This window comes from Cydia pomonella, chromosome 10, assembly GCF_033807575.1.
Source record: "Cydia pomonella isolate Wapato2018A chromosome 10, ilCydPomo1, whole genome shotgun sequence".
Classification (NCBI taxonomy): Eukaryota; Metazoa; Arthropoda; class Insecta; order Lepidoptera; family Tortricidae; genus Cydia; species Cydia pomonella.
The window spans coordinates 12,266,639-12,293,346 of record NC_084712.1 but is presented as its reverse complement, the minus strand read 5'-3'; the positions used below and the strand labels follow the sequence as shown (position 1 = coordinate 12,293,346).

General features: G+C 34.1%; 2 protein-coding genes and 1 long non-coding RNA gene across 4 annotated transcripts in view; 1 reads left to right on the top strand and 2 right to left on the bottom strand.

The window, feature by feature from the left end:
• LOC133522131 (putative inorganic phosphate cotransporter) overlaps positions 1-5,719 on the bottom strand; it is a 33,550-nt gene extending 27,831 nt beyond the window's left edge. Inside the window, exon 1 of the mRNA XM_061857356.1 lies at positions 5,134-5,719. The gene's annotated coding sequence lies outside the window, so the exon portion shown is untranslated. The remainder of the gene's footprint in view (positions 1-5,133) is intronic.
• The window catches only part of LOC133522141 (uncharacterized), a 596,248-nt gene extending 585,868 nt beyond the window's left edge, over positions 1-10,380 (top strand). Inside the window, exon 2 of the long non-coding RNA XR_009800011.1 lies at positions 10,045-10,380. This is a non-coding gene — a long non-coding RNA (uncharacterized LOC133522141). The remainder of the gene's footprint in view (positions 1-10,044) is intronic.
• On the bottom strand, positions 8,972-26,354 carry LOC133522130 (putative inorganic phosphate cotransporter). Of its 2 annotated transcripts, none has more exons than XM_061857355.1 (9): positions 25,946-26,354; positions 25,562-25,662; positions 23,712-23,914; positions 22,984-23,223; positions 21,590-21,799; positions 19,645-19,812; positions 18,428-18,644; positions 15,831-16,069; positions 8,972-9,459 (listed from the first exon to the last, which is right to left on the bottom strand). In XM_061857355.1, the coding sequence occupies exons 2-9, from the start codon at positions 25,596-25,598 to the stop codon at positions 9,229-9,231; spliced, it is 1,545 nt and encodes a 514-aa protein (XP_061713339.1). In that variant the 5' UTR covers positions 25,599-25,662; positions 25,946-26,354; the 3' UTR covers positions 8,972-9,228. The 2 variants fall into 2 exon arrangements, with proteins under 2 accessions (XP_061713339.1, XP_061713338.1); XM_061857354.1 differs by lacking the exon at positions 25,946-26,354 and adding an exon at positions 25,741-25,901.
• Between the last annotated feature and the right edge of the window lie 354 nt (positions 26,355-26,708).

Here is a 26,708-nt window from a genome sequence, read left to right as displayed (position 1 = left end):
CCTGTCATGAGTTATCAAAAAATAATGATTAATCTAAAGGTTATACGGACATAATTTTTTATGCAGCGTCGTTGCCACCGCTGTCTCTGTTAATACAGCGGAGGCATCATCGACGCTGCAACAGGAATGCAGTTGCAGTTGAAATCTGAACGTCATCTTTATCCCTTTTTTGTTTCCGTATTTTATCAATAGTAACTACTCTAGATTATTTCTTTTTTATTATGTACAGACGAGTTCATTAATATGTATACATATTTTCACCTTATTGCAATGGATTGAAGTGAAAAATTTACATATATTTATAAACTCGACTGTACGTAGCAAAAAACGTACGACGCGAACCTACTGATGGTAAGTAATTACCGTAGGCTAAGATAGACGCCTGCAACTCCTTACTCCCTGTATGGTCTCACTATGCGCATTGCTGACTCTCGAAAAAACTGTACGGTCACATCTGAAAATATCGTTACGGACAAAGTGTTGATACGATGGCGCATGATAATTCATCACCAGGCATCGGAGTTCTTATCGCACGGTAAGACGTTAGCTAGCTATGGAGTCGACATTAACAATAAAAATCAACTCATATTCATACTCATTCATTTATTTAATTAGAGATTAAAATTTTACAAGGACAAGAATGTTTGTAAATGATCCTTTCATTTTGTTTTTCAGGACATAAATATTATATATAAGAATGACCATTTTTTGTATTGATTAATTTATATTCATATTATTTTAACTTCTTTTAAAATACCTACATATAGATTTTTTTAATGAATTTTTTTTAATATCATCAATACAAAAAAATGGTAATTATTCTATATTTTATATATTGTAATATTTATATATTCAAAGACAAACTTAAAGGATAATATATAACTCGTCAAAGTTCTAGTATATTATAAAATTAAAATTACTTATTAAATTGATGATTGAGTATGAATATGAATATGAGTTGAATTTTATTGCTAATGTCGACTCCATGGCTCGCTATTAGTCTTACCGTGCGATGAAAACTCCGATACCTGTTCATCACATTAATTCATTTTTTTCTCTAAATTTTCAGCCGTATTTTTTTATTTTCCTTGCAGTTTTACCCCTCCTTTCCCCTTATGCGGAAGGCAGACTTTTAGTACTACTATTTTAAAGTGATTTTATAAATTTTGTAAATTTTAATTTTTTATACAGGGTGAAAACAAACTTTGATTTTTTTGAAAAAATGTTTTAAAAATTATACGTAATCTGCAAAAGTTCTTGTTTTACTGCAAATTGGACACTACCATAACATATGGGCAATAAGGTCGTGTATACATATGTTTGGCACTTTTTCCGTATCGATATTTTCAGACGTGACTGTACACTTTTTTTAATAAAGGGGGAAGTATACCACGTGATCGTCCATACAAAAGGAGAAAACGTTTTTCCACTCCTATTAAACATTTTCCATTCTACATGTTTTTAGTATGTTATTGATTCAATGAAAAACTAGATTTATAGCTTTCCTATTTTTAAAAATTTGCAAAACAATTTTTTTTTGTTAAAGCGAAACCTACAATATACTATGCTGAAACAACCGACATCAAAATCAAAGTAATTTGTTAAGATGTAGTTAGTGGAAAACGTTTTCTCCCGAAATGGAATTTCATAGAAAGATTACCGTTACTTCGTTAGATTCAAAAAGCTATTCTTCGCTCTTAAGATCCTGTTTCTGTGTAAGAGCAACATAAGAACTGTCGAAAAATAATTTTATGAAAACTCCTATTAAGTACATCACTTTTAATAAGTGCTCCCCTCTCCCTCCTATCCATTCTCTCTCTGCTATCCTTCCATCCGTCTTTCCGTGCGTACTAATCGGCTTTATCCTAGGTATTACGGCCCAGTGTTAGTTAATGCCGCCCCAAATACTACCGAATCCTTTACAGATGTTTTGCTATATAAAAATACCTAATACCAGTAATTATATATTCCACCTAACGTATGTAAATACTTATATACTTGGATGCCATTACGAGGAAGCATATTAAAATAACATTGCAATTCCGCATTAAATAAAATTATTGTTGATTGTTATATCCAGAATAAAAAACTAATTAAAGTAGTAAATATGATTGTAAAATGATTATGTTTCGCATGTTGTTACATTTGTAGTGTAATTATATTTTGCACACTTCGCACTATGGTGTAAAGCCGGGTGTGCAACTTCCAAAAGGAGATCGCAAGTTTGAGTCACGGTAAAGCTAAAACTATCAAAAATAATACGAGTAGTTCAATATGGATAAAATCAACACTGGTTTTTTTTTTGTTAAAATATAGGAGAATGTGATTATGTTAAATTAGAATAAAATCAAATAAAAAAAAACTATTTGTACATCAAGAGAGCAAAGTTTCATATTTCTTCGATTGCTTATTTTGAGTCACGTGCAAGCAAAAGAAGAAAGACGTGCAGAAGTAAGGGACTCAAAAGCGCACGAGATGTAAAAAACTTTGATCTCGTGTCGTACACAAAACTTCACAACAGCAGTGAGAACATATTTGTAAGGTAAAAGTAAAACCTGAAAAAAATGTAATCCGTCTTCATCACTATTTCACTCATGTTTTCTTAAGGTATTCTAACAATTAAGTTTAATTACCGCAATAAAACAAAACGAAAGAAATTTCAATAAAATAATACGGAAATAATGAAATAGCAAACATCAATCGACAGTTAAATCCACAATTTTGTTTGTAACAAAAACTTTGTAAGATATGATCTGAATTGCGGATACAACTATTAGTCAACTTTAGTAGAGATCGTTAAAAGTAGAATTATTTAGTTTGCGTAACAATTTTTTTATATTTAGAGAATTACGTGTGCTATTTTTTTGTCAATTTCTTTTATCTAATGACGAGAAAGGGACAAAGAAAATAGAATCCAAATATTTCGAACTTGTATTAGATCCGCACGCACAATAAATGTTATTTTGTATCACTCAGTGAGCAAAATGCTATTATGCTCACTGTTTTTTAAGCAGCAAATTATCCTTGTTCGAGCTTCTGACGTGAAAAATATATTATTTTACTCTTTTAGCGGACGGGAACTTCAAAAGTGTATTGTTTTTTACCTTTTAAAAATATATATCCACGAAATAAAATATATATAGCCGCGTCTATACGACCCGGTCAGCATCAGCAATAATTTCAAGCTACCTATAGAGTGAGATATGAAGATATACCTTACGTGTCTCGTTCTTATAAGACCGTCGTGTACGATCGTGCAAATACTGCTTAATAAAATCAAGACTACAAATTGTAAAGCCAATGTGCATATTCAGCTTATATTGCACAATTATTATTTTCTATTACACAATAATTTTCAATGAACATGGCAGTATGAATTGTTATACCTTAAATAATTGATTAATTGATTATTTTACCCTGGAAAAAAAATCTATCTTTTTATTCTAGGAAATTAAAATAATGAAATTTGTAGTGCATGTACCTACGAAGTAGTAGAGTTAGACCAAGCTAAGTTAGCAGTTTAAAATAACACTTGCACTATCTGCGCTATAAAAACCGCTGCAAACTTAACTTGGTCTGACTCTATGTTATTCCTTTATCTGTTGAAAATCAAAATCAAGTAGTCTCGAGTAATAAAATGATGTAAAGGTCCATTAATCTTGATAGGTACAACTCAATTCGATACACTTAACCTAGTTGACGAGTGACCTACTAACCAGTATGATTTAAATAATAGGCACAACTATTAAAGGATAAATAAACCGCAACCACAATGTATTTTTTTAAACTATAAACAAGCCGCATCATTTTTTAAAACATCACTTTATAACCAGGGATTTCACGAATGTCGCATTCTTCACATTCGCGAATGCGAATGCGAATCCATATGTCCAGGATGCGAATGTCCGAATGCGAATGGAAATACCAAAATTAGGGAATATGTAGTTGTTATTAACATTCCTAATTAGAAAAAAATCTGTTAGTACATAAAACATACATAACCTTAAAACGGGATGTTATAGTGTTGAGAAATGCTGTCTACTGGTCAAAATACATAGAAATAGAAATTATTTATTGTACAGTACATTAAATAAAATAAATAAATATTATAGGACATTACTTGAAAACAGTTTGGGCGCACTGCCCATACGCGAGTCGGTGAGACACGACACGGCCGGCGCACATTCGCATTCACAAAATATTCGCTTCACTTGATAAGAATGCGAATGTCGATGCGAATGTTTAAAATGATGGGAATATTCGTATATACGAATGTGAATATTCGTGACATGCCTATTTATAACACCCAGGTAACGTCGAATGGAGTTCCCATACGACATAATTCGTCAAGCAGCTGAAGCTACAGGGACCTCACATAAACTGAGGGTAAGGTACTTCGAAAGTAAGTACCACTTATTCTTCTAACAGTTCTGAATTTATTAAGGATTAAAACTTGCGAAATATGCGTAACAAATCTTGAACCATATGTTGCGGCAATGTTATGTTACAGTATTGTTTACTGCTCTTGGTAGTCTTCACTATTAGATCAAGTGTGTTTAAATCTGAAAGGATATTCGGGAAGAAAAAATGCAAAACAAAATTTCAGCAAATTATTGAACATATTATTTCATGCGGTCAGTTTATAAATAAGTGAAATACTTATAAGTATTAACAATCAGTTCTTAAGTAATTTATTTTTTATTTTTTTATGCATCTGTATAGCGTATTTTTTATACAAATATTAATATTTGTAACATTTTTTTATGGTTTAGCGCGCTAACGCGCAAAGTAAGGATATAACATTTATACATATTACTAGGTATACCATGTATCTCCTGTGCATGTCATAAACTGTACAATTCAGCAATTGCCACTCAATCGTACACAAAAAATATAGACAAATATAGTACATAAATAGTTGTCATTAGAATCCGTTTTTTTTTTCATCAGATATTCGTAACCTATCATAACGTACATATTAATTATATGTGTTTTATATACGTGTCGGGTATAGTACCTAATATTTTGTATAGTTTAACTTCTTAACACATTTTCAATAAGTATGTAAAAATTCTTAAGATTACAAAAAACAATCAAATCTCAATTAATAAAGCAAATGAAATAATTACTTACTTATCTTAGAAAACTCCCAGGCTGCGGATAACGATTAACTTTTCCATTCAATGTTTATTTTGCTTGTAGCACTTATTAAGGCTTCGAAGAACTAGTAAGCGAGTGACAATCAAGTAGAGGGGCACTCGACTGACGCGGTTCAGCGGCGCGAGCGCCGCAGCCATTACTCGGGTGTCGCTAACGAGCGCTCGTCTGAGTACAACCAAAATAGCATTTGATCTCTGATAACAAGTGCTTTTTACCAGTCTTAAGGTTCCCACTATACTGGATGTCTCGAGCCAAACGCCATGCAAGTGACTGCATTATAAGGCTTGCACGCTGTGTCTAACAAAGATCACACTTCAACATGTGAGGACGATTATACCTATGTTTTTATAACATTTAAGAGGCTTCAAGTTTGTAGTTTATTCGCATTAAAAGATAAAGTTAAGTATTAATAAATTAAGAGATAAAGGAGTCGCTTACGTCGTAATTTCAGCTGTCGACAAACAACTATTTAAGACAACTAAGTATCATATGGTTAGCTATGCTTATTGCATGTAAATCAGGCGCTGTTCCACAAATAATGAAAACATTATATAGAATACTATGCCATATAGCAGAAATACTGACTAGAATAAATAAATAAATACAGCAACACAAGTAGATAATTGTTCAAAAATATCAAAACACGCTCTGATTATCTTAACAACAATGTACGTTTTTTTTTACAAGGGCGATTGCCAGTTTTGACTTATTTTAGCTATAATACTTTTTGAATCTGCTTATGTGTCTTACACGTTCTGTGACATTAATCTGCGCGCATAGAATGCACGGAATCAGCATAAACATATGCAGACACAGTGGTCAATCACATACCGGCCTTCACCACGAAAGGCATACCTGGGTGCGTAGCCAACGTGCCAATCGTTAACGCTCCGTAGCGAACGAAACGCAAGTGTCACTGCCTCACTAATATATAATAGAAGAGTGATAGAGAGTGATGACTATGCTACGCTACGGAGCGTTCACGACTGGCATGTTGGCTAAGCATCCTGACCATATATTCTCATCAACTCTGCGCGTAAGCGAGTGTTCGACTCCGCGATACTGTCTTAACTATAACTTTCCGGTCTGTTACAATAGTAGATCACATTACGCTAGTTTGCTCAAGGCAAATGCCAGATACAGCGTAGGAATGCCAACCCTGACCTTTTGCGAATCACACGTGGTCTCATTAATAGAACGCCCAAATTAAGGCTACCGGCCTGATTCGATGAATGAAATACGATAACGATAAGTTCTTGTTCAGATAAGTTCTCATTTAGATATCGTTTGTATAGGTATGTCGTATAATTGACAGAAGCAGTTCGATTCGGGCAACCAATGTCATTTTGGCGTTAGAAATATTGTATATAGATCTTATTGGGATCACAGCGGAATCGAAATAAACGTCAATTTTGAAATTTCGTTTAGTTATTGATCTTTTAAAGATCTTAAACGTGTCTTAATCATTCCTCGAATCGGGCCGTAAGACTTTAAAAACATACTATTTCAAACGCATATTGATGAAGTACCTACACCAAGGTCGCTGCAAGGCTATTAAAGTATTCTTTTTACGAATTCTTATAGCAAGTTCGTGACAAGAAAATTTAAATTTTAGCTGCATTGCAGAAAGACCATTTTAGATTGATGAACGTGATCGTGCGAAAGCAATCATTGAGCTATGATTAAATTTTGAGTAAAATGCTTGCCTCTTGATTAAGTACTTGAAGGTCGTACTGTTATAAATAAGACTAAGAATATTAGTATAACGAACACAATCTCGTTTAGCTGTTTATTAGACTAATCTATAAATAAACGGCTTAATGTCTAAGTACTTAACTTACACGAGGCTTATTAAGCTTTTTGTGAGAATTAGTCAATATACATAGGAGTGTGTCCTTCCTGCGTATAAAACTCATTATTATCTAATTACTTTCGATGAAAAACTTTAGAATTAAACAAAACAACTTTGTGTAGGTAAGCGTTTAATTTAAAACTTACTGTAACAGGTACCTAAGGGTAGGGTAGGCAGGTTGTCTGGAAGAGATCGCTCTGTAGCGATAAGGCCGCCTGTTGTTTATCTCTATCTTCATGTGTTATATGTGTTTCCATGTACATTTGTTCTGAGGTAGTGCAATAAAGAGGATTTGTATTGTATTGACCATTTTCAAATTTGGTGAAAAGCTCAGTTAGCCCAAAAAAGAGAAGTCACTTTACTCCGAGCTCTTCGGTGTACTTTTGATCGCTTCACTTACCTATACTTTAACAATTTAATGAACATTGAATAACTAAATTAACTATACCTCGTTTTTTTAGCATTACAAAAATCTAATGCTGTATGGGATGTTCGTTTCTCTTTTGCAAACTATTTTGACGTGTATTTTTATTGAAAAACACCTTTGAAAAAGAATTCTCTTCTTCCTCGCGCTGTCCCGGCATTTTGCCACGGCTCATGGGAGCCTGGGCTCCGCTTGACAACTAATCCCAAGATTTGGCGTAGGCACTAGTTTTTACGAAAGCGACAGCCGTCTGACCTTCCAACCCAGAGGGTAAACTAGGCCTTGTTGGGATTAGTCCGGTTTCCTTATGATGTTTTCCTTCACCGAAAAGCGACTGGTAAATATCAAATGATATTTCGTACATAAGTTCGGAAAAACTCATTGGTACAGGCCGGGGTTTGAAACCACGACCTCCGGATTGCAAGTCGCACGCTCTGACCGCTAGGCCACCAGAGCTTCCTTTTAAAAAATATATGACAATTATATAACAAAGACGTATATTTACATCCTTTTGTTTTATAAATAAGTTACTATTTTTTTAAGCGATTGTCGATTAAAAAAAATATCAAGATTATTTACACTTTTGCAAATGCTAAAAAAAACGAGGAGGAGTAACATCTTACATAAGCAAACATATGGTCATAATGTGAAGAGTATTAAAACAGCTCGAATAAGCCGTAATCGTACTTGTTCGACCCAATGACCCGATGGGGGGTTTTATTCCAACCACTTATAAAGCGCAAGAAAGTTGAACGCGCAAAAGGACCTGTGTAAGTTCAGTCGCATAGCTAAGAATTTTGAGAGCCCAGTATGACTGGTTTACCTGAGAATTGTAGGTACTAACTTTGCGCTTGGAAAAATATCGTACACGGGCTTACCTTACGTAAAAGAAATGTCAGTTTGCTATACGATCATGCAATGTCAATGTTTCAAAAGAAATTTTATTAAACCGGGTCATAAAACTTAAATCCATAACACAGTTCTCTTACGATTTCATTTTAATGATCCTTAAGAAATCACGTTTGCTGACGACACATGACTGCCTAAATGCTTATAAATTACTAACATATTTTATATCTTGAAAAGTCACGTCAGAACGATCGTTTGATTAGGATTTTATTATATAATCTCTAGTCGTTAAGATATTGCATAATTCTTAATTATCACATTTATTACATTTCTCAGAATTGTATACCTGTTATAGTGATATTTTACCAATATCCTATAGTGTCTACAGGTAAAATATCTGGAACGTATTGTAACGCGATCTTTTTAATTATTTTATTAATTAAAAACACTCATACGATAAAGGCAGCTAAATCATATAACTGCATGTGACTTCATAAAAACGATTATTTTATTCACAATACAGTATGTTATAGAACGAAAAGCAATTACTCCAACCCGGTAACGTTTAGGTCATATTGAGCAACTTTTGCTATGGGGCCAACCCTGGAATCGCGAAAACAAAATTTACTCTCCCATAGGAAATTTCAACGTCTGACTAGCAAAATGTATAAAACAGCTAAAAAAAATTTCGCGATTTCAGGGTTGGTCCCTTCGTAAATAGTAGCTCGGTATGACCTAAACTTTAACGGGTTTAAGTAATTGCTTTTCGTTCAAATACATACTGTATGTAAGCAAATCGTTTTCATGTTTAATGAAGAGTATGGTATATTATATTATATTACATACAAAGTGCCGGATTATATCATATTTTAGTTTTGTTGATAGACATTAGCTAGTCACGGATAAAGGACTAAACAAAAGTTTGCACTTATGTAATTTATTTTCAGTCAGTCGAGACGGGCGAATGATCATGTTTGGGATACACTATTTTCTTTTCAGTGTCCGGAGCTCGTTTTTTCAGCAGCCCATGTTTCCAACCTGGAGGATAGCCGTACTTGTCCACATCATCCCACCACTGCGGATCACCGCTTCCCCAGATCAGGTAAATTATATTAGTGCCTACTAGCACCGCGCATACTGCCCAGAATGCAATGCGCCACTGTCCTATTGTTTGCTGAAAAAAACAAAAACAAAAGTTAATGTTGTATACAAGTATTTAATACTCTGGCTTATGATAATACTACCTATGTTCCTGATTTTATTACATCACGTAATAAAATCAATAAATTTAGTCATTATATATAGTATTTAATGCAAATGCTGTATATAAAGGGTAAAAAAGGCAAGTGCCGTGGGTTACAATGTGAGCCGGAGCCGCAGGCGTAGGTATAAAATAAAATTTAAAACTATAAGCAAAAGATACGTCAAAATTAAAAAAAACTGTGGACTATGTTTTTAATTGACTTTTACTGGACGTTGATGTCATAAAAAAAATAGTTTTTGTAAGTTGGCAACAACAATGCACTTAGTTTTAAATCTGTATTAATTTTCATTTTGGTAGGTTGGCAGCCATTAATCGCAGTATTGTTTTGGCGATTTTAAAGCAAAAGTGCTGTTATGAGGGACAATATAGACTTTTCTTCAAACTTATTATGAATGTTCTTATATAATCATAATCATAATCATTTATTTGTAGTTTTTGTGTTTATTAATGTATAAATGACAGACAGCAGTAGAGGAATAGAAAAAATTGTTACAGCAGGGCTATTATGGTCGATTTTATAAATGATATGGCTGTATAAATGATAATATAACTAACATTTTATCCAGTTTTTATTGATTTGACGTCTTTTCCACTTTTGACAGCGATAGATGTTAAATGATTTACTGCATAACATGGTCGGTGGATAATTTGTCATTTGTCTAAATTTCTGACTTAAACTTAGTTGATAAGTGGATAAGTTAAATGATATAAATGACACTTGTCTAGATTTATATCGTTTTATAGCATTTATACCGTTTTGTCTACTTTTGACAGCGATAGACGGTAAATGGCAACGTTTGTTGAATAATTAAATATATAGTCGAGTTTTGACGGCTAGACTTTGATTATTTTATCCTAGTGCTCACTGGGTCACGATAAGTGCTCTTGTGCTATATAAATGGTGCAAAATACAAATTTTTGGAGTTAAATTTCAGTAAGTATCTGTGTTTTTCATTATATATACAATCAAACTCATTTATTTACATATAACATTATCAATACATTTTTCAGGGATGGCAAGATATCATTTCTTCTTGGCAGCTGCTGCTATCGAAGAAAAACAAGACAGAAAACTTCAACGCCGGGCCATAAGGGATGCATGCAACCCGTTTGATAAGCCCGACGAGGAGTTATGGCGCATATATAGGGTGCGGAAAGAATTAGCACTCTATGTGTGCTGAACTTGACGCCGACCTCAAGCCTCAACATGGCGATGGATTGCCGGCACATCTTAAAGTAAAGATATAATGTTGCACTATTCCTCAAATCATTCCCGTTACCTTTACCACCTTGATCATAATCATTATTTCATAATGATATACCTACTTACAAGTCTTTGTTTTAGGTTTTAACATCACTGCACCTATTGGCTGACGGTAGTTACTAACGGGGAACTGGACAAGACCATGGCTTGTCCATTGCTCAGTCTACCGTCAGCCGGTACTTGGATCAATTTGTAATTGTGGTGAATAGAAGGTATGTCCATTTTGGTACAGAATACCACTGACACCGGAGATAAGAAGGTAAAAAAACACGAGTATGGATGTGCAGTGAGACATATGAAGGCAAAAAGACGCAGTCAGTAACAAAATATTTATATTTATTTTCTTACGTAGATTTTTAGGGACCATGAAGTACAAATGAGGCTTGAATGTGGATTTTTGTGGTATTTGTATTTGAAGTGTTTCTACCTAAATATTTCAATGCAGAATCATACCTTATTTTTGTTATTATATGCAACTTCTTTACCACTCTTACATATGTATTTATGTAAGTATTATTCAATGCTACGTGTAGCTAAAGTACCAAATCATGAAAGTGTTGGATTGTTTACAGACTCAAGGACGCTTGGATAGTCTTCCCAGAAAATTAGAGGTGTTCAGGAGGCATATGGGGTTGCTAAAATTTTAGGCACAGTACCCAAGTAAAAATATTTCCATAACCTTTACCGCATGGCGTACAGTTTCTAAACAGAAAAGGAATTCATTCGCTAAACGTTCAGTTGGTATGTAATAACTGCAAAATCATAATTAGAAATTTTAGAATAAATCGAATGGATGGACAGAATCGATATTTTCTTGTAAACCGTAAGATCGCCAAAGTAATCCTTGACAACACCAATGGGGATTACTTTGAATCGGGATTAGTACGTTTTGTTACAACTCATCATTTTGCTAAATCGGATACAAATAGGTAGTCAAATACTATTTTGTAATTTCTAAAATATTAAGAGATTACATATACATATAACCGTTGTTATAATATTTTAAGTATAAATATTTGTGCAATGTTTGACGTTTTCCGCGATTAGGTACATAGATACCCAGAGTCGTTCCATGCAAGTCACCTGTTAGTTTTACGTGATGTATCTGCAAAATTGCATGGACATTGGACACTTTATGAATAAATTAAATTTAGGTTTACCTACCATGTTTAGGGCTCCACTCCTCAAATTTTCTCTGCGGTGACCGAACACATACCCATGTACATGGATTTTTTTTAAATGGGAGACTGGGGGCAGCTGCCTACCATATCCATTGAAAAAGTATTGTACCTACGTTGGTTGCTCTTAAAGACTAAGAATTGTTATTAGAGAAAAGTGGTTAACAAATACCTTAACTAGGATTCCTTGTGTTTCAGGCAGAAATGGACAATATGAATATTTTTTTAACTATTCACTTAATTATAAAATCTTAACGTCATAATGTGTTGAGAAAATAACTTGTGAGACTTCTAATTGTTTTTGCTGCAATTACCTTATATCTTGCGATTAGCTTAATCAAAGTAGTTTTAATGCAACAATATGATATTGTGATCAGAAATTTTAATATAAACTGACGATAAGGCACCGACTTCAAACATATTAGTTGGTAATGCATATACTTAAAAAAGTATAATATTTTATTTTATCCTTTTTGAAGTCGGTTTACTTTTTTTGTATAAAGTTTTTTTGATTATTTTACTTTATAGGTATAATAGGTTTTTCTTTTTTCCAGAAATCTTCCAATAAAAGGCGAACCTGAAGCGGAAATGGAAGGGGGCGCTGCTCGAGGGATGCATTACATGCAGAGAAGCGTGCCCTATTAATAAATAAATATTTCGCCTAGTATTATTATATTTTGTTATGTTCATTAACACTACCTTCCTGAAAACATTCTGAGGAAACCGGACTAGCCATAAGAGGTCATCCATTAATTAGATCACACGTTAAGGAGGAGAGAGGGGGTCAAGAAAATGTGACATGTTGTGACTAGAGGGAGGGGAAGTCATAAACTTTGTGACGTCATAAGTCATTCATTTACGAAATATAAGGTATACATAATCCTATGTATGCAGTTCATAGTTAACTGAGCCAAGCTAACAATAAGCACGGCATGGGATCGAATTTAAACGGTTGTGAGTCTAACTTTAGCAAAAAAGAAATATGACTAGCGTGAATGCTCACATGAACTAGACATGATTGAAAATGAAGACCTAATAGGTTCTCCGAAACATGTCGCACAAGTGTCAAAAATAACGTGAGTTAGTTAAACCGTAGTGTTTAACTTACGGTGTGGGCTGTCATTAGATAGGTCTTTTAAAACAAATATGGGTCTTTCATGACCATTTTTAGATAAAGATAATATTTTTGTAAATAATCGCTCTGAAAGAAAAAAGAAGAGTCCCTCCCTCTAACTTTCGAACCATGTTGGGTCCAAATAATATGACAAAAAATCATACATTCAACTTGGAACACACGACTGGCTATTGGCAGGTCTCGACATTTTTTTTTAAGAGCTCTCAGAGGATAGCTTGTTATGCAATAACTTTAGTTTTGTACTAATTTAAATTCAATTATGAGCAGGCTCAATCAAGGGGTTCTGGAGCTATATAAGAGCCTAGAAACCCAAAAGCTATTTGTGAGGGGTCTTATTGCTATTCTAGTCAACTTGTTTGCAAGAAAGTGTGGTCGGCGGTATCAAATGAAAAAGCCCGGCTTACACGTTTTTGATATTGTTTTTAAATGTACCATTTTACATAATTAGCAAGATAAACGAATTCAAAATTACATAATATAGTCATTTGGTAAGAAACGTAACCGTTTACCACAGATACGGTCTTTTTAAATCTCTATGGTGACTTGAAACTATACTCAAACACACCCAGTTTGGCAGTAGAAAAAGGCGCAAAGTTTAAATTTTATATGGGAGACCCTTTGCGCCTATATTTTTAAAAATTTACCGCCTTTTTTCTACTGACCAAGTTGCTGTACCAGAGTTTATCATTTTCCGAGTAAGTAGGTGCAACAAATGCAATCGCTATACATAATTTTTGGCAAACCGCGAGTTCTCAGTTCCGGGCGAAAAACTATTGAAGGAAAACTATAGCGAACTCTGCCGTATACTAAATCATCCACATCGCAATGGAATGCGGTGCAACGCCAGTGTGAAGACCGCCTTACGTTAATTTCACTCAATAGGCACAGTCCGTACCAAAAGTAACTCATCGTGTGAAATGTTGGAAATGATCTACACGCTTAATTTTGAACACCTTACACGCTTCACTACATTTGCCTGTCTTTCAAACCTTAAAACGTGCCTTCAAATCAAAGCGAGCAATGATTCCCCATTTGCTATGTATGAATTGTAGACACAACTTATCATTAAGCCAACTATTTATTAAAAGACGTCTTAATTAAACACAATAAGAATCTATTTTGCAAACTCTTAAATCATGGATAACTTTTAACTATCAATGTCAAATGTGGATATGTGGTAATATGTCATTTAACCAACTATTCATTAAAATACGCTTTAAGTATACTTGTTTACAATTTATTTTTCAAAAGCACAAACCATGGATAATTTTTAACTGTTAATGTCATATGAAGATAAGTGGTAGAATGTGATTTAATCATCTATTCTTTAAAATACGCCTTAAGGCATAGAGTTTAAAATTCATTTTTCAAAACCTCAAAATATGTCGCGCTATCATTAGTCAATTATAGGTTACCCTCGCGACTTTATACCGAATTAAGTCACTTATCAGATAATCGCCAATCCAAGCATTAAATGATTAATGATATAATGACAAAACCATCATAGGCCGGCAGGTGCCTAGCCAGCATGAACAAGTGACAATCGTTTAAATAAAACTCCAATTGAAACGTAATAATGAAATGATTATGTGACTTTATATTCGTACGTGCCATCCCCATACATTTTTACTTTTCGATTTCCGACGTTAGCTGATAAACGATTGCCTTCTTGGCAAAAATTATATCAACTGAATAAAAATTACACAGTATATATTATTAGTACTCATACATATGTATACACCGTAATCCATGGCCGTTCGCTATAAAGGAGCATCAGATGTATGCTACTGACACTTTAGATACATAGATTCCCATGTGTTTAATGTTTAAGGAAAATTGAAGTAAAATGTAACCTTCAGGACACTAGTTCTAAAAAATTGGCAGTTTGTCTTACATTACCCAGTCGTGTGAAACGGAATAGGAAATTTCGTTTCGCTAATTTTCACCCGGAATTCAATCAGTCGTCAAATCGTCCTCGCATTACTTTGCCAGTTCACGAACTTTTAAGATAAAAACTATTTTTTAACCGGCACAATGAGTGCGTAACTAATCACTAGGATATCATAGTAATTTGTACCGTAAAATGAAAACTAATCCTCCTTATTACATCTTAATGGATTCGCTTGGTTACTTAATTCAAACAATTTGAATTAAGAATTGTTTTAGTTTATATTTTATTTAGTGATTGTAATCTACACTAGAATACTAACCTAAACTTTAGAGTCTATTTTAAGTAAACCTAGATCCGATATTATTAGATTTTGTTCAGTAAATGGGCTGTTTCAGTACTAAAAGTTCTCAAACCGCCCAAAGGCATCTAGCTTAATGGCTTCTATCGTACGAGAGCTGAGATCGGCGGCTTATCGTTTCCTTCAAAGCACTAAACGGTATTGAACTGTGACATATACTCGTATTTATCTGAGGTTCTAATGTCAACTGTTAACGTCTGTGTAGTTTCAATCTGGTTTAGGAGCGACTGTGGTTTTAATCAGGAGACTAGTATATTTACATTATGTTACAAGACAAAAACCCAATCAAGTAAAGGTTGGGACGTTAAGCTTGGTTGGCTTGTTGTTTTCCAACTCTCCAAAACATTCACTGGCGCGATCCAATTTTTCCTCTGCTATGGGTAGAAACCTATCATGAACACATTGGACGCTATGAATATGAAAAATCTAGAATGATAATAAAATTATATACTTACATCAGGAGTCAACAACCCGATCAAATAAGGCGTAATCATGCCAGAAATCGCCGCGATCCCATTAGCAAATGCAGAGCACGTTCCTGCGTAGTTCGGCGCGATGTCCATCGCATTGATCTTCACGCTGCTGTAGAAGCCTGCCATGAAAACCATGGACGCTATGAAGAGGCCGACGGCCTCCGCGCGGTTGCAGCCCGAGTACGAGGCCAGCATTATAAAAACTGCCGGCACGGAAGAGGCTGGGGAAAAACGTTTTCCTTAGTCTGACCTACTACTATGGTTGAGACTTAGGGGTCAAACTACATTCTAAGGAAAAATATAAATTATTATGTTGTTTTATCATTTGGAAGAGTATTTGTATATGTATGTTTTTCGTTGTTAAATTAAACCTTAATATTTATCTCTAGATAACCAAGCATGAATTAATATTTAAATTAATATTTTAAGTTTATTGTTTTTCAGTGTATACGTCAGTATCACCTAATACATAGTAGGTACATATACTTGAAATAACGATGTTCGTCGTGAGACGATTGAAAGTGATATAATTATAGTCAGAGTTTTCAATAGTTTGAGCTAATTATAATAGTGTTTTACAATAGCGATACATGGACGTTTTAATTATCCTGTATGAATATATTTTTTTTATAAAAAACTGCTATGCCATTCAGTTTCCTTAAATGTACCTACATAACCACGCGCCGAAGTTAAAGGAATTCAATAAAAATACCCTGTAGTTAGGATGACAAAATAATGTCATAGACTAATTTAATATTGCCGAATTGACTGTAAAACCGTAGTAACACAACTACACAGTCGTGCTAGCAATGCCAATAAAAATCGACAGAAATCTAAAATGTTACAAGTAAATTTAGTACGGCAGCCAGTTGAACGAAAAGTATGATGGAAACTAAAATTACCTTAACATTTTTATTATAAAAGCGTTTTCAAACGATTACTTCGCCAGCATCTTGCGACTACATCGCAAGCATATTTATGTACATAATTATATGTATTAGTGTGTCTTTTATACATTATATAAGTAGTAGTAGTATTTAATTTAATATTTTTCCTTACTAGTTATTAATTTTTCCTGCACAAATATTTCTCTTTGACCCAATAGTTGACTGGTAGAGAATGCCTTTTGGTATTAAGTTCGCCATTAGTATTTTTTCTTTATTTGTGCACTAAAGTTTAAATAAATAAATAAACCAAAGCAGTAGCTACTAGATAGTTGTTGACCGTTGTTTACAAAGAGAGGTCAGTGGTTGGACAGGTCACATCTGGCATACCTACTTTATCTATTCATCTTATATTCGTAGTGTTCAAGCAAGGTCAGATTCAGGGTAAATTTATTTGTACTTTTTCGATACTGTTTTCTTCATACTTTGGCTCCTTGTGATGAATTCCAAACAGACGGGACGAATTTTATGTATTTTATTTTCTGACCACATTATTCTATGTAGATAACACACAAATGACCACCAAAAGTTAGTATCATCAGTCACTTTTGACACTGACATATCCGATCCATATCGTATCTATTTTCTATTATTTAGACCTAATATTTGACGTATCTTAAAGTTCAAATCGTGCCGTAAGTAGTTTTTCTAAATATGTTATAATTACAATACTTTGGTACATACTAGTGTACCTATATATAAATTGAAATGCTACAAGATCATTAAAAATACACCTTATTATGTAGCTTTAAACCGACAAGTTTAAACTAGACGTAAGTTTTAGTTCTATAAAACGATTCGGGAAGGTATTTTTTTATTTAGTTTCTACTACCAGATCATAATTAATTATAGATTTTTTTTCGAGCGGCATTGTATTTCGTACATCATAGGCACTTCTGACAGTTGTAACGTCGCGTCATTAAATGCGACTGAGTTGAAATAAAGTACATAGATACATTGCTTGCTGATTTATGTTGTATGGAAAAATAAAAGTTGTCTATTTTTATAAAACCTATGAAAGTGTGTTCATTAAAGCCTAAACTGACTACCCTTTGGGTATGCGGTCGAATCAAAAATACACGCTGTATATTTAGTGGCCCGGAGGATAGATAGCTCTCTGAAAATGGCTGTAATATTTCACGAGTTTAAAACTTAAATTAATTAAGTATCAGGACAAATTTTATGCTTCAATTACATTGATTTCATGACTTTATACTATTACATTAATTCGGATAGCGTTGCAATAGCAGGAAAGAAGATATGTTACTGTCAATTTCCTTAATAAATAAATTTGAGTAACGTATTAAACGTTTTAATTGTGATAGCTATGTAGCAACGCAGTTTATTAAGCGGGAAGAATACTTTTACGATCCTAAATACGCAAATTTTTGATGAAACTTCCATTTCGGGAGAAAACGGTTTCCACTAACTAAATCTTAACATATCGCTTTTATCATAATATATTACAGGGTCGTAGATTTCGCTTTAATATATACATAGTTTCTTATAAAACTAATGGCTTAATATGACTACATTGTACGCGTTCGGTTAGGATCGCAAAGCTTTTCTTCCCTCTTAAGGTAATTGACTATGACGTATATTTTTTTATTTGTAACTTAAGTATGTTTCACTTACATAGGGTCGTGTATATCTTTCTGCCCGTGCTGATGCTATGCCATTTCTTCTTGATGCATAGATCGCACAGGCCAGCCATCAGAAATGAGGACACATACATAGCCATGTAGGGCAAGGCGGACATGAGGCCGGTCTCTTTGATGTTGAAGCGGAGCACGTCGGAGAAGTACTTGGGGAGGTCGGTGATCATTGTGAAGTAGCCCCAATCGTGCCCGATCTGCGTTATTACTCTTAGTCAGGTAACATATACACATAGTGATTTAGCAAGTATAAGGGTAATGCTTAAATAAAAACTAAAATGCGCAGATTGAAATGAACCCATGGTTTAAAAGGGAGTGGACATATTTTTTCGATTATTTCCGATAAACGAATATTAACTCTATAACAATAGAGCTATATCAATAATTTTATGCAAAATTAGCATAATTCCTCGCAGTTAAAGACCTAACTATTGTTTATCCTAAATGAACCAGTATAATTGTGAACCAGAAATGTTTAATCGCATAATCTAACATGAGATATTTCATATACTGGTTATAGGGCTTTACACTCTTGAATCAGTGGAAGTACTCTGTAATAAAGGTACGCTTGTTTGCATCTTATATGCTAATAAGCATGAGGAAAATATTTTGTACTAGGGTGTTTATTTATGGGCCATGCATGAGCAACATTGCTAGGAAAATTATATTATTTCAAGCAAAATGTTAATATTGTAGTGTATTTATATGTGAACTATGTAGCGAATTGATGTACTCGGCTATAAATATATAATGTAAAAAACACTTTAAACGGTATTTAAAATAGAACAAGGCTGCTGTGACTGCTTAGCTGCTCCATGCCGACCATGCCGTATTGTTATCGGCGCTAAGCTGAAAAACGGTTTCAACAGTCGAGCCAAAATATAAATCGCTTCTATCATTCTCCTACAAAACCCTAATTAATTCATGCTGCTTAATTAATTCATGTGTTGTTGACTTAAAAATATACTGGAACTGAAGACCTGGCGGCTTCCTCGCACACCCTGTCAGTATTGCGATACAACGAGTAAATGCCACCAGCATACTTGGTACAATGCCTCAAGGGCCTATTTTAGATTTAAGCTAGTTATAGTAATCCTCTGTATATATCCAATATGTATATTGTAATTGTAAATAAAGGCATATTTAAAGGTATTTTTTATTTAGTATGGAAAATATACTCAAGAAACATTTACTTACAGCCGCAGCGATGAGTGCCCAAAGCGTTGGCGATCTCAATAGAGCCTTAAATGGCACCGGGTCCAGCTTCCTGTGCAGACCGGAAGCAATGACGCTATCTTTCAAGTAGTCTCGCTCCTTGTCCGATATGTACGGATGGGTGTTTGGGGTACTGTAGCATAAGAGGCTCTGGAATCGATATACAATACATTCAATTCAATGGAACTAATAATAACATATAGTAATTATTTCTTAAATAAACAAATAGCCTGTCAAACCACTTTGTCAGTAGAAATAGGCGCATAATTCAAATTTTCTATGAGACGCAAACCCTTTGCGCCTATACATTTTATTAATTGGCCGTTGTTTTCTACTAACAGAAATGGCTTGACAGACTATACATACTTATATTGTTATTTAATAGTACATCATGATATAAAAAATAGGAAATTCGCAACAAGTGGGGATACAATAAAAAATCGACACGAGTTGCAAATTGCGTATCCGCACATGTATCGTACAACAATGGCCCCTGTAATTTTCGACATAGTTACGTAATGTGCTAATTATCAAGTAGTGTTATAAGTTGCACCATATGTATATTGTAAACACATTTTTTACAATAAAAAACACGATTCATATATATTATGGTTCTCTTCCTAAGTGGATTTCCGTCGCTATTCGAACTTAAAGTACTTCAAACGACTTTGGGTAATAAACTTAGCAAATTTTTTAGGTAAATATCGCACGGATTACTGAATCATGTTAACTGTGTTTTCCACTGTCAAAGTCACAGTAGATAATTGTTTTATGTCAGGTAAATGTCATATAATCTTGTACAAACTGATTAATAATGTTTTTAATGGCAATGTGTAAGAACTGGTACAGTACAAGTATAAAATCTAAGCAGGTAAATGCAAATTCTTCTATAGATTGCGGAAACAATGATAATACACTAACAAACCTTAACAGAAACCTATCTGTAATTAAGCATAATTACCTATACTGAAATTGAATACAAAACTAATTATCTTTTTTAAAATAAAAAATAAATAAAGGTAAATGTTACTAGATACTTGAATTCTTAATGTAGGTATTTATAAGATACCCTTGACAAAATACTTGGCGATTAATTAAGACGTTGCTACTGTAATCGATATTTATTACGTCGTATATCTGCGCTCTGCGCACTCCTTGCGGGTCTCAGTTCCCTCTGTTAGGCAGTAGGTATACAGCTTACTAAAGCCAATATTAAACCTCCTTATTCAGTCGACGTTCATTTAAAAATGTGACACATTGTCGATGTTGATTAAAAGAAAAAGCATGGGTAAGAGCGTGCGACATTTAATCTTGAGGTCGCTAGTTAAAACCCCAGCTCGTGTGCCAATGAGTATTTCGGAACGAATGTACGATATATCATTTGATATTTATCAGTCGATTTTCATTGAAGGAAAACATCGTGAGGAAACCGGACTAATCCCAATAAAGCCGAGTTTCCTCTCTGGGTTGGATGGTCAGATAACAGAACTAGTGCCTACGCCAATTCTTGAAACTCCTATGAGCTGTGGCAATAAGCCGGGACGAATGCTGGGAAGAAGCTGATTCCAAAATGTTATCAATTCCAGCACGGCACAGATTTAGTGGAAACCGTTTTCTCCCAAAATGGAATTTCATAAAAAAGTACCGTTATTTCGTTAGGATCGCAAAGCTATTTTTCCCTCTTAAGACATTCACTTGAATGATTAGGGTGCTTCTTGGGTGCATCATTCTTAATCTTCCTATATGTGAGTACCTATTAAGTATTATGTATTAGTGGGTATTTTCCATAATTAAAATTTTCTATCGGTTTCATTTTAGATAGTTCAACATAACATTATCCTGACTCATCCATTTACACTCATTCAATTTTCGGTGATCGGTTGAATATTATATATATCTAAAAGTTTAGTTAAAAGTAAATTCTTACCCAGAATATGAACCAAACTATCCCCAATCCTCCAAACACATAGAAAACGTTGGCCCAATCTCCATTATCAGCCAGCAGTAGACCTGAGACGTAGGGACCACAAATGTTACCAATTTGGGCGCCACCGAATATCATAGCGCCAAATCGAGATCGCTCCGACGGGGGTACCCATCGCGCTAATAACAGTACAAAGGCTGGTGTTACTGGACCCTAGAATGAATAATTAAGAATTAAATATTACTTACTACTTTTTTTGTAATACCTACTTACTCATAATTAAAATTGAAATCAAATTGAGACTGTCGGGCCGATTTGAAGAATAATTAAGACACGTTTAAGATCTTTAAAAGATCGATAACTAAACGCCATGTCAAAATTGACGTTTATTTCGATTCCGCTGTGATCCCAATAAAATCTATCTACGATATTTCTAACGTCAAAGTAACATTAGTCGCCCGAATCGAGCTGCTTCTGTCAATTATACGACATACAAACGACATCTAAATGAGAACTTATCTAAACCAGAACTTGCAAACTCGTTTACTTTTGAATTAGCGAAGAACAGTAATTTATGGAGTTCCTGTGTGAAAACAACTGCAAACAAAACTTATGCAATATACGAGAGAACAAAGTTCATATCGCGGGATGGAAGCGTGTTCTTCCGCCACAGACTCATAAGGTGAGCAACTTCCTGAGCTCAACTCCCATAACTGCTCGAGCGCATCACACCTGGCCATCCAGTACCTATCTGTAATATTTAATCCCGCATAGTCAACTTGTCATAGATCTCTCACTTATACTGGTTATTCTGAGGCGATGCTCTTGGAAATGTTAGGAACTCTGATTCCTGAACAATGACTATTGTGAAATGGGGTCACTTTTTGATAGACAGAGTTTATATGCAAACTATTGGATTGGAGCTATAATAGCCATTTTTAGATACAAAATAATTAATAATTTCATCTTATTATTAGTTACTGTAACTAGTCTACCAGTGGCTTCGTCTGTGCAGACGTTGTAAAAATGTTTCCCCCACTAGTAATGCGTTTTTTACTAATGTTTATTCCACAAGAATAGGAGATTATTCCCAAGAAAACGTATTAAACGTGTAATGTGACAAAACCTGCGCTGTGGATCTGGTGGTATGTTATTTTTTTGGTTAATAAATACAATTCAATTAAATATCTTAATTCAGGTCATAAGCTTCTTGTACTTTTTTACAGTTTAGTCGTTGAGAACATCTTAACAACGTAACTACTTATCTCCTTTCTAACCTACAAATATTCACATTTGTATTATTCATTTAGTAACGCGAGGCGTTTTCGCTTATAACTAAAACGACGTATTTTTTCTAATTATTTAAAAATTTGGCGTTTCGGTTTGTGTTAAGTTACCTCTCCCATTCCCTCAATAACGCGAATTATAAACAGCCCGACAGCGCCTCCGACAGAAACAGCCCACGGAGTCAGTACGGTGGCCACCGACGTAGTCAACAGACCGAGTCCAACAGTCCATTTCCCGCCAAACTTCTCTGCCAGAAGAGCGCCGGGCAGGTGAGTCAGCACGTATCCATAATAAAAGGAACTAAGTAAGAATCCCTGAGTCGCTTCGCTCCAGTCATATTTTTCTCGACCCTGAAATATATAAACATTTTTGGACTACATCCAGGGGCAGTCAGTTTTTTGACACTTCCATCCTCCATGGTATTCGATCTTATTATAAAATGTTAACTAGAAGAGTCTTATTGACCAAATCTACCTACTAGGATGTCTTTTGTTGTCGCGCGCCACTCTGTTTCAAGAGCGATTTCAAGTGTGGAGTCGGGCGACAACACAAGTCATGCTAGCAGGTGAAATATTCATAATGAAATATTCGTAAGTTACATTCCAGAACGCATGAGTTAATCATGTATTACCTAAACCGAGTGTGGCCCGTAACACGAGAAAAAAAAAGTAGGCTACGTTTAATTTTTTTGCTCGTGTTACAGACCACATCCGGTATATTTTAATGTCGCTATTTTATTATTATTTACAATTAATTCTGCTTACATTTAATAAAGACCGGTCAATATTACCCGAGTATATACGTTAACCGAATTAATTATAGGTTCATGACATCTTACCTCATATATCATCAGAGTTACATTAGGAATCAGAGTGACATTCGATGTGTCCGGACAGGTCTCACCAATTATGTGTTCAGTGGAAGCCGTGTGCGTTACCATCTGTGTGATTGTCATGCTGAGACAGACCCGCATTGTGAAAGAGTTCGCTAAAGCAAATAGACCCATGACTCCGAGCACATAGCGCTGTGGTATAATCATTACTGAAAAATAAAATATAATATAATTTAATTGATTGGAGACACAGCGAGAGAAAAGTTGTGAAAATTGTAACTACTACTTACTCTACTCATTATAGAATTACTTGTCTACTCATTATAGAATTACATTTTAATTATTACATTCCGGATTATAGATGGAGAGGCAGCCATACATACGAAATAGGGTTGATGTGGGTAAAAATAACAAAATAAATAAGGTTAAAAAAATATCTCAACTAAATTTTTATAACCTTTTGTATTTCGAAGATCAAATAGACGATTTAACACTACAGTGGATTTAAATGGAATGCTCAGCATGGATCTTTTAATCTTAATTAATGTCACTAAGGAATGCAAAAAATTCGGGAGAAATTTATTCTCATTGTGAGTTTAAAAGCTGTTTCGCAACCCACATTTATTCATTATTTTCCATTCAGAACCAAACGCCGATTTTTGACCCGCTACCTATTTAAATAACTGAAGCACATGATAGGAATATCCTTGGCACAATGCCGCGGGCGCTTTATTTAGATGTATTTTAATTTATATTTGTTTTTAAGTTTATTGTAAGTTGTTTTATATATATGTCAAGTTAATTTGCTGCGTGTAGTGTTAAAATTGCTGTTATGTATTTTATGAATAAAGGAAAAATATATCACCGCATAACTGGTTGTTGGCTAGGTATTATTAGATATTACTAATGAATTATCATGAAGGTGAACTGAGACCATAATTCAGAGTTTATGGGGAAGTAGTAACGCAAAGCCTCACAAATATAGCGCAATAGCTCTTAGGTCCATACTTCATCAGATCAAAAAGAGCTATTTAATTACCTAACATCCCACCACCCAATTTAAATTGTTACTCAATATCCTAGGTACTGCAACACGCATGCTATTTATGGACTTTATGATATATATATATATATATATATATAGAAATATATACAACACATTTGAAACGCACTTGCACTTGCTGCGCACTTGAAACGTCGAATACCTAGTTAATACTAACACACAAAGCAACAACTGACTTCTTATACTTGTATCAGATAAATTAAATGTATTAAAAATCAATAAATAGATTTTTGACTATTTAATTTTATTTATTTAAGTACTAGGATTTGATTATTCCAATGTATCCATTTCATTTTGTTTATAAAAACAACGAATAGGTACTTAAATGTAATTACTTTAATTTTCGTGACGACTTGTTTTAATTAACATTTCAACATTTTTTTTTTTTCTATTTAGCTTATTTCCTGTTTATTTGACTATGTTATATTATAAAACTAAATGTATCAACCTAATATAATCCCATATTATACGCTGGATGAACTGTGAACAACTGGAACTAAGTAGTACACAATGAAACGCATACAATCAGTCTATGCAGGGGGGTCACCTCTCTCTGCATCTGACTGTACATTCGTTTAACTCCAGACAACTACAACGGCGGTTTAATCCCGTTTTATGTAGAATGGATAAAAAAATACTAAATAAGTTAAGTATAAGTTTTCAAAAATATGATTGCAAACCCGTAGGGTTGAACAATAGCAAGAAAATCAATCAGACAGCATATGTTTTTGTTCGAAACGAATAAATGATAACTCGAAGGAAATCAGATAAAAAATTACGAATATTCACTTACCTCGATTTAATATTAGTCTCCATCCTGTAAGGGTCATACTGCCTCAAATACTGGTGTATCAACTAAATGAACCTTCTCTTGCAGCCAACACTGTTAGATTTCTGAAATGTTTAAAAGGTACCGTCGTCGAGTTAACAAATATCTCTGTAAGCCAACGTTCTAAAAATATATTTACTTACACGCCTGTAAGACAAAGATGTTTGTGAACCGACCGTACCCTGATTCTTAAAGTAGGTAGCAGGCATCCAAAGAAAAAAAAATGAGTTTATTCGTTATGTTTCAAATTTGTAAAGAAAAGTATTAAATTATCTTAAATAGTTTGACAGCTTAATTTTATAAATATTACTTCATAACTCTCATCCTTTTCTTTCAAAAAATATTTACCCGTTCACTATCAAGTAAACGCACTCAATGTTTTTTTTTTCAATATATATCTAAAAATTATGTCACATTTTACTCGTAAACCATCTCACAACATATCGCAACGTGTGGTGCCAATAGTCACTAAGCATCTGACATGGGATCTGATAACGTGTTCCAAACAGACTTTAGATAAATTGTTAAGTCTGATAAGCGGAAAAAAAATAAGGAGTGCAAATGTGATTAAGCTAATGTCGAACAATCTTGAAGTGTTTTGTTTATACAACATACAGATACAGATCTCGGTTTGTATTACTTAATAAGTACAGACAGTAGCATAACTATAAGGCCCCAATTCGTCCGAGAGGCTGTAAGCACAGGCCCCCCATTGCCGCTATTTGATTAATTTGCCTCAATTGGTATAGTTATGACTATGGAAGGTAGAGTTAAGGAATACATTCTCCATACAAAAAACCATAAATATGTGGCGCTACAATACCTAGAATACTTGAAAAAAAATCTAATCATAGACAGCGCACTTCACTTCGTTAATAACGCCTAGGTTCTTAGCTACTCTAACGCTACTCTGGAGAGATAATAAATAATAAATGTAACTATTATTTATAGCTGACAGCTGGACATTTTTGCAACAGTTCTGCCTATGGAGATTCTATTTCTTGCCTCTACCTTCCATAGTTATTACACTATACCTACGTGTTATAACTAACATATAACCTTCAAATTTAAAATTGACACCAATTTATCTTTATTTGTATTCCGTATTATA